The sequence below is a fragment of the Astyanax mexicanus genome, chromosome 15 (assembly GCF_023375975.1).
Source record: "Astyanax mexicanus isolate ESR-SI-001 chromosome 15, AstMex3_surface, whole genome shotgun sequence".
Taxonomy (NCBI): domain Eukaryota; kingdom Metazoa; phylum Chordata; class Actinopteri; order Characiformes; family Acestrorhamphidae; genus Astyanax; species Astyanax mexicanus.
Genome location: NC_064422.1, coordinates 26,520,258 through 26,536,720, shown reverse-complemented (window position 1 = coordinate 26,536,720; position 16,463 = coordinate 26,520,258). Strand labels below are relative to the sequence as shown.

Below are 16,463 nucleotides of genomic sequence, written 5' to 3'. Positions count from 1 at the left end.
GTTTGTTTTACAGAATGAAATGTCTGAAGGAGTGCTCATCCAAGACTGGTGATTCCATACTTTTTGCCAGGGGTTGTAGTAGTACTACACTAGTGGTAGTGTAGTTTTTGAGAGCTAATTACTATACAGTATGCAAATGAATTTGACTACAACTAGTTTTAACTGTAACTATAGTCGTCATCATGCAGGAGAAGAAAAAATAAAATGTTCTTAGCCTTTAATAAAAGTCAGTACGAGTGGTCAGGCTATAATGATTTAGTTCAGAGTCATATTGCAGCATTTCTGTTGCTCCATTCATTGTGAAATCATTATACAGTGTAAAGAACTATTGATTCAGATTATGTAAAAAAAAAAAAAAAATGAAGATAATTTTCTTGAGTGATGGTGATAATGTAATAATGCATATTGTGACTGTCTTTTGTGTGCACTTTAAATGTATACTTATGACATATCCCCCACCTTCAGTTTTCATTTTCTGTTACTTTCTCTATTTGTTTTGTGAATAAGACCTTTGTGCATGTGCAGTTTGCTTTCCGACCCACACTCGATTCCCCACGGCAGTGTGAAGTTGCCTTGAGGTCAGGTAAGGTCAGCAGTGGAACAGAGACACGTTCATGCACGCACCAACACACAAACAGAATCAGCAAATGTAGGTTTCAGGTTCTGGAATGACTCTCGCAGTTTCTCAGGCCGCTGTGGTGAATTCTACAGCCTGTGGATTGTGTGGATCTACAAGGCATCTACAAGCCGAAAACAGCACTGAATGAATGAATGAATGAATTCCTTTTCTCCTGATTCACTGGCGAATATCTGGGGATTCACTGGGCTTTAAGGCCAAACTCTGCTTCCCAGCTGGACACAAAAACAAGAATGTTACTATATACTGTTTAAACACTCAGCCACACCCGAGGGACAAGGTGCTAAATTAAGGAGAAGCTGAGGTGTGAGCTCTTGCTTTATCGTGCACAATCCTGTCACAGCTTTCAGCCTCAGTGACGTGTTTTATCCCCACTGTCTTAACAACAGCTAAAAAAAATGACGTAAGCACTGAACCTTTATAAGAGGTTGTGGACGTGAACTTTCTATTTGAGACTCAGTAGTTAGTGTTTAGTTGCTCTGTTTGCGCACACACAGATACACATATGCATACACACACATTCATACAGACACGCACACACCTGCTCTACATCCTGAATTGAGTTCAGTCGTTACAGGCATTTGGGAGGGAAGAGGGAGTGAGTGAGAGAGTGAGTTGTGTGAAAGTGAACATGTGTCTCTCTGTAGGGAAACTCTGCAGTGGACTAAAGAGTGTCTAAGAACTGCATACTGAAAGAAAGCTTATCTTAAGCTCTGCTCCCAAATTCCAGTGGAGAAGGATGCTTAGAATGCAGGGAGCAACGTGTCGAAGCAGGTTTTCCGCTGCAGGGATCATGCTAGCACTCAAGCATGTTTTTTTCACACCACTACTAGTTCTGCTACATGCAATTGTTTCTTTACTCACTGTTCTTTTTATCAGATTATCTGATAGTATAAAAGAGAGCTTTGCAGTTTTATAATGACCGATTGTAATCCATCTCTGCTTGTTTCTATGCATACATTGAAAAAAAATGTGTTGGCTCCACTCAACTCAGTCAAGTCATCATTTTGCTTTGACTCATTAAAGTTGTAAATATATGCAATTTTAGGTTTATTTAACATAACTGAGTTTTGTTCACACAACAATACATTAGTTTAACTCAACAGTTTTTTAATGATTAAGGAATTGGATAGATAGACATTCTCAACACATTTAAAATATTTTTAAAGAACTGCCAATACTGACAGTATAATACGGCAGCAGCACGAGAATGATCAGTGTAGGTCCAAGCAAACATACTGTGACAAACAGGAACACAGAATAAAGCTAATTTTGTCTTACAACCTACAACACCGAGGCCTGACAATCAATTCATATATCACACTAAGCCATGCCTAGGATAAGAGAGCTTTGGGCAACAGACAACACAAAGATGGTAAGTAAGGAACAGGCCACACCCAGTATGCAAATATATGGTGCCAGGAGCCTATGGGTTCAGGTTGAAGTTCTCTGAACTTATTTTAATGAGTTGTACTGGCTGATAAGTTCACTTAACTTAATAATATTAGTTCTTCTGACTAAAACACAAAATCACTTTTTAAAGTGTACTCTGTTAGCCTCGTTTTAGCTCGTTCTACAATGGTCAGCTCAAAACAGGATCACCTGGTAGTATCAGCTAGTATTATTTGAGTGGTGGGTCATCCTCAGCACTGCAGTGACCCTGACATGGTAGTGGTGTTCTAGAGTGTGTTGTCCTGGTACGAGTAGACCAGACTGTAGCACTGTCACTGCTGAACTGAGAATAGTCTACCAACCAGAAATATCCAGCCAGCAGCGTCTAACCTGCAGACAGGGTCCTGTGAGCAGCATCCTGTGACCGCTAATGACAAACTAAACTTTACATCTACAAGGTGGACCAGCTTGGTAAAAGTGTCTAATAGAGTGGACACTGAGTAGAGTGACTGTGTTTAAAAACTCCAGCAGCACTGCTGTGCCTGACCCACTTAATACAGCTTAACCCACACTAGCACATCACCACCGTATTGCAAACCACCGTGTGTGTGTGTGTGGTCACAGATGTGTAGATATTTGTATAATGTCTGGGGCTTGTCCCGCCTACCCATATTAGTTAATATTTTATTATAATAACTGACAATTGGCAAAAGACATTTAATACTGTTCACATCCTAAGGCTGTCTTTATCCAAGAGAAGAGCTAATGTCACGTTTGTTTGGTTTTTTTTGTTTTTTTGATTTGCATAAACCCTACCATCTATAAAAAATCTTTTTTGTAAATGTGCTGTCTGACATTTGTTCGAGCGTTGATAATGTGCTGTTTTATATTTTTAATATCTAATATATATATTTTTCATGTTTCTTACTTATAAAGTAGGAAACATAGCCTGATGGTTGGCTCTATTAGATGTTTTGTTTTGTTATATTGTCTCTTTGGGTATGTTTTTTAAATTGTTTAGAACATTTACAAGTCAATAATATTTTTTTTCTTTTTGGCCCTTAAAAGTTCTGCATAATCTAATCTATAATCCAATACTTACAGTGTTTAATGAATATATTAAAGTTTTTCAACTCAAAACCCCGCTTTGGTAGGGGGCTGTGCCATATGGTAAAAATATTAATTTGTTATATTAATTACAATTTTATTTCAATAATTTCCAGCTCTGTTTTGGAATCTAAATATATCTGTGCATGGTGTGTTTTTTTCCAGTTGAGCCCATTTTCTGGCTCTGAAAGTGCATTTTTATTTATTTATTTTTTTTAATTGGTGACATATCAATAACGTAACAGCAATACCGGTAATAAGTATATTAAACTTGTTTACTCAGATGAATTGTGGAAGCGTGCCAGATTGATTTGATTCAATATGCTGATCTGTTGTTTCTTTGACTTGTGTTTTTCAGACACTACCCCAAGACTTCCTTCACCAGTGTGGCTGATACTCCAGAGAATCTCCGGCTCATGCAGCAGAGCAAGGTGCAAAGCCAGGTATGTAGCCTTCGCCTTTATCCCCCTTTTCCTCCTGATCCTTCTCACCCTTCCTGCTCCACCCCGGTGTCCACTTCCTGTCCGCCCCCTGGCATCCGTTCCCATAAATCCAGTGGGAAAGCCAAACTGGTCTGATGACATTTATTATTTACCTTGGACTGGTTGATGATTTACAGGGTCTGTGTGTGAAACAATGCTGTTTAGACTCTTTGTAACTGATACTATACTTTCTAGTGAGTGCAGTAACTTAGACTGTGTTTTAAAATGGTCCACTTATTTTGAGTGCCTACACCGGAAGCACTCTAAGAGCTTTTTGTGGTATTAGAGAAACAAGAGGTACTTCCTTAAAGAGTATTTTTAACATTGAACAGAATTTGTGATTCAAGCGAAGATGTCTTTGTTTTTCAGACATGACTGTTTGCTAGTTAGCTTTATTTAGATAGTACAGAGTTGTTGTTATTTTTATTTTTACACTGGCATGCCAGATGTCATGGAGCAGTGGTATGAAAATATACAATGAAGTGTTTTCTCAGAGGACTGCTTGGAAACGCCCACACCTGTATAAGTTGTGAGGTGTTATCTTGTGTGGTGAGATTGTACACTTGCCAGCGTGCTTGCAGCAAGGGGGCATGTATTATTATTGCAGTTTGGGCGAGGCCTGAAAGTGGGTGCTAAATAGGGGGCATTTATCTTTCCTCAAACTATAGTGTCATATGTGTACTGGAAATACATCATAGAAGCACATTACTATCCACAGTTGACAGTGCAGTGGGTTGTAATAATCGTGAAAGGCAGTTTCTGGCTACAAACTGAAGAAATGGTAAAGGTCATGGGATACAATACTGTTTCCTGCCTTATGGTTTTTGGCATGTCAGTATATTTAGTTTTATTATAATCAACAACCTATTCAACAATTTTGTACACTGGTATTGCGTTACTTTGCCCAAATAGTTATGGTACATTATGCATTGTGGGTGTTTGCTGTCTATTATTTATATTAAACTTCAAAATGCAACACTACAATACAGCTTACTAACCAAAATGTGCACTAAACTCTAAACAGAACTAGATAAATGTTCTATATAGTACTGAAAAAAAAAATACGTTTTAGGGCTGTATATAGTAAAGAGGGCATAGGTTAGGACATAGCCTAGTCACAATCATCCTCACCTCTTTGACTCTATGGATCCTGCTGTCATGACAATTGGATTGCCTTGGCAACAGATTCCAACAGACGGATTCACCATACCCTCCAAAACACATTGCCATTGCCATCCATACCCCCTACTGACACACACACACCACACCAGTCAGTGCCTCTAATAAGCGGTGACTGACCACAGCCAATTAGCACAGTAAAGTCGACTTCTATTACTGTCTGCCGACCTGAAGTAGGTTCACAAAGAGATTCTCTTTCAATAAAACGTTCCAGTCCTACTGACTGTGTGTGTGTTAGATCCTTAAATGACCCTAGCATTAAAGGTATCACATCTAGTAAAGTTCCTGTAAGGTCATGCTCCCTATGTAGCTTCTGTAAGCGCCATCTGTTCTCTCTTTCTCTGTGTGCCATGTTCCTTCCGCTCGTCCTCCTTTCTCCAGACTTTCTCTCGCTCAACCCCACCCCACCCCACCCATCCTTCGCTTTTCATTTTTTCTGCTTGCCAGTGACCTTTATCCACCTTAGTTTCTCTTTGTTCTTTGCCCTATTAAAAGTGAAAGTTGAAACAGCTTAGCATTTACATCTATTTATAAAGAAACCTTTACAGCCTTAATTTTACCACTATATTTCAGACATTATATAGAAACATGTCACTGATGCTGATTGATGTTTTGAATGAATTTTAATGTTTTTCTAGGGATGCACTGAAATAAAAATATTTGGCAGAAAATAAACAAATAAGAAACACTGAATAACATGCAAATATTTTTTCTTATGTTTTCTACGTTTTTTCTCAGTTGCATAAATAAATATCCATTCAAAGAAAAAGCTATTGCAAAAGTATGATGTAAAAACCTTTATTGAATGCAACCTATTTATGTTCCCAGCAGACATATCACAATACTGGTGTATAAAAAAAATATACCACCCAAACTATAGTATCTGATATGATGTCAGTCAGTTATGAATATGTTTTATTATTATTTGCTATTTTATACACTGTTTTAATAGTGTTTCTTTAGGGTTGCACCAGACTACATTTTTGGCTGAAACTGAACCAAATGAAACATTTAGCTGAAGGCCAAATACCAAATAAACTCTTTTTTTGTGTTAATTTTGCCACCTTTTTCACTATTGCATGAAAAGTCTTTTAAAGAAAAGGTATGATTATTTTTTTTTTATCTACGAAATAACTTAGCAGACATACCAACAAAGCATTATACTGTTGTGGTCTTTTTATTTATTTGGTAAAACCGTAATTTTCGGCCCAAAAGTTTATGCTGTGCATCTTTTTTCCTCCTGGACTTAATGTAGAATTAAAATGTCTCAAATTTTTTTGTGATAAAGTAATGGAACTTGGATGTAAAATAGATTTAAAATATGAAACAAAACACACAAAAATCTGAATGAAAAAGAGAACTTGGGGGAAAATTTGGGGGGGGGGGGGACAAAATGATTATGGAGCCCTAATTTACCATAATAACAAATTAAAGAGCAGCAAATACCACATGGCATATTGTAAAAGTGTCTTGTTGCATCATCCTCCAATATCCTCCAATCTTTACCATAATGCACACTTTTAGACTGGGTAGGTTTAGCAGAGCCCTGCAGTGACAGTGGATTAAGGACAGTAGACCACCCCTGCACTAATTAACACTGCCAATCCAGATTAGATTACAACAGTAGGAGGAGAATCGCTGTTTATTTTCACAGGAAATGTAAACATTGCATTACTAGGCATTTACCTCAGAATCACAGTGCTAAAAAAATCATTAATTTCGAATTTCTGGAAATACCCATGAACATACGCATGCTCGATTTATGCACATACACACGCGTGCGCGCACACACATTCATACTTGTATGCCCTTTCATGTCTTGTGAACACAGATATTCAGCGACAGCACAAGCCCATAAAAGCTCAAGAGCAGAGAGATGGTCAGTGGTGTTGCAGAGGCCCATTACACTCATAGCATTGGTGTTACTCATCATTTTTGGCATAGTTGTGTGGCAGAGGGGGGTCTTTCCCCTCTCTCTTCTATTTAGGGGCTTTGTTTACAGGCTGTGAGAGCGCACCCCTGGGTCAGCTCTGCTCGGCCACTTTATGGGGAATTTCCGGGACGAGGGGGGATGGGGAGATGTCAGTCTGGAGAACGTCATGGGAAGAGAAGGGGGCTTGTGTGTGTGTAGTGCTAGGGTATGTTTCATCTATGCCAATGAACTGGATTGATATCATCACCCCATCCCTGTTCTAAAGTTGAATTCATTTGTTAAACTGTTTTTTAAAAAAAAAGAATAAAACATTCACACTTTCTGAGAATGTATCTATTTAGTTTGATTGCCTTTAATTTTAAGAGATGAATAACATAATTCTCCAGTCAAATCAAAAGCAATGTGTGTATACTAACCTAGTAAAAGTAAAACTAAAAGTGTTGATATTTTAGGGAAGTACAGAGGGTAAAATCACCTTTCCAAGAAAACAACTTCAGCGCGAAATACAAAAGAAACTAATCTGAAAATGACTGCGTAACTTGTAGAACCTCCTAGTACACCTAGAATCTATTACCATAGTAAATAATATTTGTTATGCTCTAGTCAGGCATTGGTTTGGTTTAAAAAAAATGATGCTCAAATAGAGGTCAGAGGTGTGATCAGCTAAAGTACAGAGTCTGCATAATCATCAAAATGTACACGTGTACAATAGTCACATCACAGGACATGCACAGGATTTGCATTGTTTTCCACAACATTTCCACAAAAGTCATACTTGGTACACAATTTAAAATACATTATTAATTTTATGGTTGGGTTATTGACTTTGAAGAAATCTGGAAAATACCTGCATTTTGTTGATAATGCAGTGTACATACAGCTTTGGAAAAATAAAGCGACTTCAATTTCTGAATCAGTTTCTCTGATTTTGCTGTTTATAGGTATATGTTTGAGTAAAATGAACATTGTTGTTTTATTCTATAAACTACAGACAACATTTCTCCCAAATCCCAAATTGATATATTGTAATTTAGAGCATTAATTTGCAGAAAAAGAAAAATTGCTGAAATAATAAAAAAGATGCAGAGCTTTCAGACCTCAAATAAGTTTTCATTCATAACATTTTAAGAATATTTGGTGGAATAACCCTGATTTGTAATCACAGCTTTCATGCATCTCAGCATGTTCTCCTCCACCAGTCTTACACACTGCTTTTGGATAACTTTATGCCACTCCTGGTGCAAAAACCTAAGCAGTTCAGCTTGGTTTGATGGCTTGTGATCCTCCATCTTCCTCTTGATTATATTCCAGAGGTTTTTAATTTGGTCAAATCAAGTTAAAACAACATCATTAAGTGGTCTCTTATTTTTTCCAGAGCTGTAGATCACATTGTTAAAATAACTTGAAAGAAATTGGGAAAAATCATCTGGTGATCTAGCATCTACCAGGCAATGCCGTAGTCGCCGAATAGGATGGGGTGTGCTTTCTTCTGCTTTTGATGTACACATATACTTAGTGAATGATACAGCACTGCGCTAGTGCTGTAGTACACTAGTGCTGTATTACCTATTAGACGGCACGATTTTAGCATGATCACCTGAGTTGTTAAAAATTGCATTACTAATGACATCCTTTATAATATTAATGTTTTTTCATACACCCATCATTTTTATTCTGACGCTGACCTGGGTGTTCAGATATTTGTTCAGAAAGGCCAATAAGTGTTCAAACCCTGCCCCCTCCTCCTTTTTCAACTCGGTCAACCATGTGTGTGGTGTGTGTTTGTGTGCAATGGGGTGTTTCGATTTGGGCCAGGAGACACACACAGGGCCCGTATAGTGGGGGTGGTAAATGTGTTTTGGGAAGGGGTGGGCAGCATTGTGTTTAAATGTTGGTCAGACCTCCCCCCTAATGCTCTGCACTGCACTGCACTGACTGACCCGTCTAAAAGTCACTACTAGCTGCCCGCTGTCCCCTTTCTTCTCACTCTTCTTTCTTTTCCTGCTCACATCTCAGTACATGCTAATCGTCATATAGGCAGCCCGCGGTAACCCAGCAAGGTCGCACACTGTTATTAATAATTCATCCATGACCCACAATATGGTGCTTGTGGCTGGAGGCTAAAGAATGCTGGTGCTGTTCGCCAGAAAGCTCCAGTCCAGTCTTTAACACTTGCTGTAAAAACACTGTAAGAGCAGCCGTGCACCATCAGTCCATTAAACGAGTCTGGAAATGATCTCCTGTTTGTACAGCAGTAAACTGCGACCGCAGAAGATGTGAAACCGCCAGGCTTTAGAGGCCCCCGTTTTTAACACCACAGCTAACAGCTAACGACACTGCAGGACACTGCCACTTTTGTTTGACTCAATGTCGGCTTTCACAAATGAAGGAACTGCGCGAAAGGTGGAACTATTAAGTTCTTCAGAAACACAATGTTGCTTCTGTTTTTAAGTTGTTGTGTGTGTATGCTTGTACCTGTGTGTGTGTGTGTGTGTGTGTGTGTGTGTGTGCATGGGAGATGTGGAGTTAAACACGATCTGTGTTTCAGTGCCTGTGCAACACTAAAGGACGTGCACACACTTGTGTACTTTCTTGCACACAAACTTTCAATGACACAATCCTTTCTTTATACAGGCCTACCACTGGGTGCACATCCTGTGTGTGTGTGTTTTTGTGTGTGTGCACACATAGTTGCAGTGCCTGAGTGAAGAGACAAGAAGCAAAGCGAAAGATGGTCTTTGTGTGTATGCACATATCAAAAAGCACATTTTGACCACAACACTGCCACTGGTAGACCACAGACTCCTATTCACCTATTCATAGCTCACCTTTAAAAGAGGTCATCCTGAATGATCTGCTGGTCTAAAGCTCCTTTAATTCCTTTTGCTAAAACATTTCTGAAATGTACACATAATATTATATTGATAAAATCATGCACAATTATTTAATTATATTTTAAGATTTTGTCCCTTGCTTTGTAATAATAAAGGTTTTTATTAGTCTAATAAGAATGAATTTTTTACTGGTTGGTTCATGTTTCAATGTTTCGTGATAAATGGAAAAGGATGGATAAAAAATGAGGAGCATAGTATGCTCAGTTGCAGAGTGTCACAGTATTTGGAAGAATGGGAGGATTTTGCTTACAATACAACAGTATTTTAAACGCAACTCAAAAAACTATGTGTAGAAAAAAAACATATAACTTCCACCCAAATATCCATCCGTCTGCTCTTACCATTTTGTGGAGGGTAAACCACTACACTGGAACTTCATAAAATTAAGTTTCCCCTCCACACAGTTGTAAGAGCAGATGTTTGGATGCTTGAGAGGATGTTTAAAAATTAAAAGCTTCACTCATAGATGCAGCTCTTTTTATTTAGAAGGCAGTAGACATAAGCTATATGGTGTCGGGTTGTGTTTGAAAGCTAGTTAGCTATGCTCTAAATGGCTGTAAATAATTTTAAATAGCCTGTTGTAATGTTTGGTACTCATAGACATTTACTTATTTTCAGTGTCCACAGCAGAAGCTGCCTCAGTAGATGAATGGTATAATGATTCTGTCTGTTTTGTTGTCTTCTGTAGGTGCTGTACAAAGAGGAGTTTGAGAAAAACAAAGGGAAAGGATTCAGCGTGGTGGCCGACACACCGGAGCTGCAGAGAATCAAGAAGACCCAGGACCAAATCAGCAACGTGAGAACAACGTTAACCAATCCCTTAATAACTATGAGCTTATTTTTCTGCTAAAAAGTAGTAGTAGTGTGCTAGTGTGCTCTGCATGAACATCAGTCAGTAAAAGACACTGTAAATGATGAATATTATTTATAAATTATATCACTGGAAAAGGATCTAGGATTGATGATGTAGTCAGGACAGATATATACAGTAATTAGATCTTCCTTAAATGTTGTGGTGGGTTTCCAGAAGCAAAAGTTAAAAGAGCTACGTAACTGACTCGTGTTTCCAACTGGTAGCCTGTCTACCTAATCCACACAAATCCACATTTTAACTCTTTATTTTTATTTGTCGTAAACAAAATAAAACAAAGAAATCCAACAGACTTACATCTTATGTCCACTTTTTCTCCATCTGTATATTCTAATTCAGTTCACAGCACGACAATGCGGTCAGAACACCATGCGCTTAACAGAAAACTACTCCTATTACACACTTATGCTGTGCTATATCACCTGACTTTACCTATAATTCAAAGCTAAAGCATTAAAATAAATCTATTGCTGTGAACATAAATTTAATACACATTAAAAATAAAGCATTTAAATAAATATGTATGGCCTTGCCTAAAGCCATTTTGGAGGCATTTGGCTCCTACAGATGTACTTTGTTCATGTACTTATTAATGTCCATGAACAAAACTTCAAACCTTTTCATAAAATGTATTTTACACCAGTTCACCTGCACAGGATATTTCCTAATACCGTAAGGGTGTGTTTTAAATGTTTTGTTGTAGTGGGCAGAGTTCTACAAGTTTTTTAGTCAAGTGTCAAATTATAGAATTACTGGAAGAAACTTAATTTGCCATACAAAGAAATAATTAGCATACAATTTGTTATGTCTCCAGAAGTGTATCTCTTAAATGCTGTAGATCCCTTAATAGACAAAGATACCATTAATCTTTTACATAATTTATCTTATCTCGCTAGAAAGCGTATTTAGTTATTTTGAAAAAAAAAAAAAAACAGATATTTCTTCCAAAAGTATGTGGTTGAACCAGATTGCCAAATGGTTACTTATATAAAAGCTATGAGTTGCATCAGAAAGAAGAAATACTTTCATAAATACTTAATACTTATATAAAATACTAAATACTTATATAAATACTAAATACTTATATAAAAGCTATGAGTTGCATCAGAAAGAAGAAAGATTAGGTCTCCTGTACAGTTGAAGATCTAGAAGGAATTTCATTTGGCCTTGCCCAGATACATCTCTACATGTGGACATCCTATTATGTCATGTCCTATCTGTGTTTGGATTTGGCACTGAAGAAAAGGCATTCTTATACTTACTACATAAAGAGACCCACATTTTTTTATCATCTGTACGTACACAGCTTATTCTGTAACCCCAGACCTTGGTATATTTTAGTATTTTTGAAAATAATGTTAAACCCAATAAATATAGATGATTTAGAAAAATCGTATCACAGCTAATAAAACATTTTATATCACAGTATATATACATTTTTTTGTCCAGCCCTAGCCTCAACCCATTGCATTCTTCTGTAGTCTGTATTAACGGTGAGTGACATGGCTCTAAATTAATGTCACAGTATTTCAGGCCATTGTTGCGATAACAATATCTTGCCGATAACAAAATCTTGCCGATGTAAAAAAAACAGTGAAAAATTAAAACCATTTCAAACATTAATGGAGATAAAAAAATTTTACATTTGATTTTGTAAACAACAGTAACTTATGAAGACTCTGATTTTGTATAAATTTTCATCATTTTAAAAATGATAAAGAAGTTATCTTGTACGATTTTGCACACCCCTAGTCTGTAGTCACTCTTACACACAGTTATTTAAGTGAGAGACTGAGACGTGTCAAAACATGCATTCACCCACTCACACTCTTTCTCTCTCTCTCTCTCTCTCTCTCTCTCTCTCTCTCTCTCTCTCTCTCTTTCTCCATTTCCTTTCCCCCCTTGTCTCCACAAGTTGTTCCAAAAGTTAGATTTTTTCAAATCTGTTTAGTATGAAATTCTAATATCTTTCACTGGCCAAGATACTCCACACCCCCTTCTCTCTCTCTTTCATGCTCACATCCACTCCCACCTCTTCTTTTCCTCCCTTGCCATCATCATCATCTGTGTCATGGCGTGTTGCCAAGCAACCCTCAGATCACATGACTAGTGTTTAGGTGTCATTTCCTCTGAATGTGCCTGTATTCTTCCTTAAAGGGTAGTGCCTTTAACTCCACATGCAGACTATATTAAACCAGCAGACTCAAGCATACACTGCCCCCTTGTGTTTATAAGCAGTACATATGTTGCTGCTCTGTCATATCCCTTGAAATGTAAGCATTTATACAGAATGTTTAATGATGTTTTTTTCCAACAGATAAAGTATCATGAAGAATTTGACAAGAGTCGAATGGCAGGAGATGCCCCACCTGCTGAGACCAACGCTGGTAGGATAATGAATTAATCTATTAAGAATGTTCTTCATTTCCAACATCTGATGTTTTTGCTATGCACCAAAGTGGATGATCACGAGGATTTTTTTTTTCAATTGCAGATCTACTATTTAAAATATATTTATTGAACACTTAACATTTTAATTTACCAGCAGACTTACCAACAAAGCACAATACATTCTAACTATAAACTTATTTTAGCAGTGCCGTGTTCATCATAAATGTACTTTGACAGTGCAATTTTAGTCATAAATTTACTTAAGTATTGCTGTTTTTATCATAAATCCTACCTCAGTAATGCAATTTTAGCAATCTATTTACCTTAGTTCTAAATTTACTTCAGCTGTTCTATTTAAGTCACACATTTAGCTAGCTACCTACATCAGGAGTGTTATTCTTATCATAAACCACATAAATCACAGGAGTGCTACACAAGTCATGTTGTATAGCTAGCGTAATACAGTCTCAGTCTTTTGGTAAACAAATGCTAAACCTAATAGTAGCACAGCTACCTAACAATACTTTAATCTTAGGCTCTTATCTTTCAGCTGAATATAAGTCAGTTTGTGCAGCAGTATTAAACCATAGCATGCCAAGCATAAGGGATGCTGAATGCTTTATGTCATTTCATGTAAACATCTTAACAGTGGAAGAAACGCTGCAAAACATTACTTAAAATAAATGTGTCATAGTTCGGTATAAATGATTCTTTTATATATATTTTGGTTGCGAAATATTCTGTGAATCCCTTATGATTACATTTTTTTTTCCTTGATGATAAAAAATGTATTTTCTGGTAAAGTGAGTGAGTTGATATTTTAACAATTACCTAATTAAAATGTATATACTGGAAATGGCATGATTTTGTATTGTACCATGTTCTTGTTTTGTGGCATTTCTTATAAACACTAGCCGTGTTCTCACACCTTTCTCTTTATTTCTTTGTGTTCTGTGTTCAGCCTATCAGCCTTCCAGCCCTCAGAGCTACAACTATGATCCCCAGCCTGTGCGCTCTGCTGCAGCTCCTCCTCCTCCTAGTGGCGGGGTACGAAACATCACCCTTTTTATTCCTCTTCAGTTTGCAGCTCACACTTGTAATGCACTAAAAGAAGTACTTTAGAGAAAAGCAATATTTACACAATCTTCACTTTACCCCAGTGTAGTAGTTAAGTGCCTTAAATCACTAGATTTGCATTTGAGATACAAGGTATTCAACAAATGTATACATGAGTGATAAGCATACATGAGTGTAGACATCACACGTATAACAAACAACACTATTTGGTCAGTATTTAAATAAATTGGAACTAGAGCTGGACAGCATGTGTTTATAGTACTGGATTCTTTCTGGGTTCCTCTTCACACTTTATAGATCCCAAGCTTTGTCCTCATGCATGGTGGTCAGGAAAAACATAGCCTTTCCCTTCTTTAGCACAAAGCTCATGTCATGTTGCAGTTGAACCTAAAATCTGAGCTATGAGTCCTCCTTGATTTAGAGGACTGTATGATTAATTAAATTAAATTAAATTAAAGGCATTAAATAGAAGCTTATCCTGCCTAAAGGCTTAATCTTTCCATGAAGCATGGGCTTATTACACCTCGTTCTTAAAGTTATTTACCTTCCTGTAACTTCACCTTCATGCACCCACCTTCACCCCACCTTGTTTGTACAAAGAGCTGCCAAGCGGTCAAAATAGCAAAACAGTCAATATTTAACTCTACCAAAATTACACTAACCTGTCCATCTTCAAAAGCAGCTCTGAAGTCATTAGGCCTCATATTTAAAACCAACAAGGGGTTTACAGATGGGATTTGCATTGTACAGACATGATTTGCATATAGTAGTGGGTGTTGAATAGTACATCCAGTAACCATGTGTGTAAAACCTGTTCATAGTGAAGGTCTTTTAATACACTTATTGTGTTGTATGTTGGAATGAGAAAAAAAAATGAACAAGTTCTGGGAAACATGGGAAAGCAGAGTGGATAACAACACTGCCTATTCCATCACAGAATCACAGTGCCTAATGGCATTTTATTTATTATCATCCAGCCCTAATTCCTCTATGATGGGGAGATTAAGTCAGCTTTTCTGTAACATTTATTTAAATTTCCTGTTCCACCCTAAATCATCCAAAACCCTTAGGTGACAGAATGTAAGTGCTGCACCATTTAAGGTAGAACAAGAAGTTTGAGCTAATTTATCCTTGTTTAACTTTGAACTAAGCCAATGCAATGGTTATTATAATTTTTAACAAAGGAAATACTACATTCATAGGTTTCTTTGGTGAAAATGGAGGGGTGAGGCAGTCTGGGAATGACTCCTAACACCACATTCACCTACCTGTTTATAGTGATTCAAATGGAAGACACTTATTGTAAGAGCATTTATCTAATGTTAAAGTGTAAATGTAAATCTTGTCTAGTGCTAAAACATATGGCTTAAAACATGTCTAGACTGACTGTTATTGATTATTTCCCTCACATTAACAGAAATGTTAACGGATGTGTATGTTTGTGTTTTTCAGAAACGCTACAAAGCCATCTATGACTACGCTGCAGCTGATGAGGATGAGGTGTCGTTCGCTGATGGAGATGTGATCCTGGATGTGCAGCAGATAGACGAGGGCTGGATGTTTGGCCGCGTGGAGCGCACTGGCAAGCAGGGCATGCTTCCCTCCAACTATGTGGAGGCTATATGAACAAGAAAGGTAGAATTGCAGAGAGTGAAGAGGAGAAGGATACAGGAGGGAGGGATACACAGAGGAACAGCCTGGTTGCCATCTCCACTTAAGATTATTTTTCCCCCCAGTTCATTTCACTATTTGTTTAACTTGGTCTTAATTAAATGAGAGAAACTTGATCAGGCGTCTAAGCTTTAGCTAGCTAGAAACAGTGCTAATACGCTTTTCCTAGAGGAAAAGCTGCTCCTGTCAGCTGAGCGAACGTTTATATTTTTTCTCTTTTATTTCTTTTACTCTCCCTTTTCCTATGCAGTTGGTGCTTGTTGGGTTTGTGCATTGCTTTGCCCTTGTGTTGAAAAGTATGGCTCAGTTTGTTCTACGTACGTGGAAACAAACCTCTGTTGCAGCAGAAAACATTGAAGTGCGATGAGTTTTGGGTTGGTATGACTGTAGGAAAGTTAGGGCTGCAGTGTAAAGCATGGTAAGTGCAGTTTCAGGCAGTCGCTTATCTAAATGTCCAGATGATGAGCGGCCAGCACTTGTCGCTTAACCAATGTCTTAATTGGCAAAGTCTTAATCACAAGCTTGTTTATGGCAAGCACTGCAGACGGGTAGGGAAAGCCCTTTAGAATTCCTTTTATGCACTTTGAGGGAAAAAAATACCAAAAAAAAACTAAGGGTTTTATATGAAAAACAGTTATGGTACAGTAATCTACTGAAAATGTCATCCTGAATTTAAAAAGAAAAGGTTTTATAGAATTCTGAGTATATAAGTGTAATCAGTGACTTATCATTCCATTATTTTGTAAGGAAGCATTCCAATCCATGATTATATTAAATAATAAACTGATTATCAAAGCACAGAACCAGTTTGTTTTCCTCGTATTCTATT

The 16,463-nt window shown here is 37.4% G+C and overlaps 1 protein-coding gene across 1 annotated transcript in view; it reads left to right on the top strand.

Moving 5' to 3' along the window:
- The window catches only part of LOC103022903 (LIM and SH3 domain protein 1), a 29,142-nt gene extending 12,705 nt beyond the window's left edge, over window positions 1–16,437 (top strand). The window contains exons 3-7 of the mRNA XM_007234081.3: window positions 3,495–3,579; window positions 10,313–10,420; window positions 12,813–12,882; window positions 13,848–13,933; window positions 15,416–16,437. Of these exons, the coding sequence (XP_007234143.1) occupies window positions 3,495–3,579; window positions 10,313–10,420; window positions 12,813–12,882; window positions 13,848–13,933; window positions 15,416–15,589 (523 nt within the window). The 3' untranslated portion in view covers window positions 15,590–16,437. The remainder of the gene's footprint in view (window positions 1–3,494; window positions 3,580–10,312; window positions 10,421–12,812; window positions 12,883–13,847; window positions 13,934–15,415) is intronic.
- Window positions 16,438–16,463: the final 26 nt, after the last annotated feature.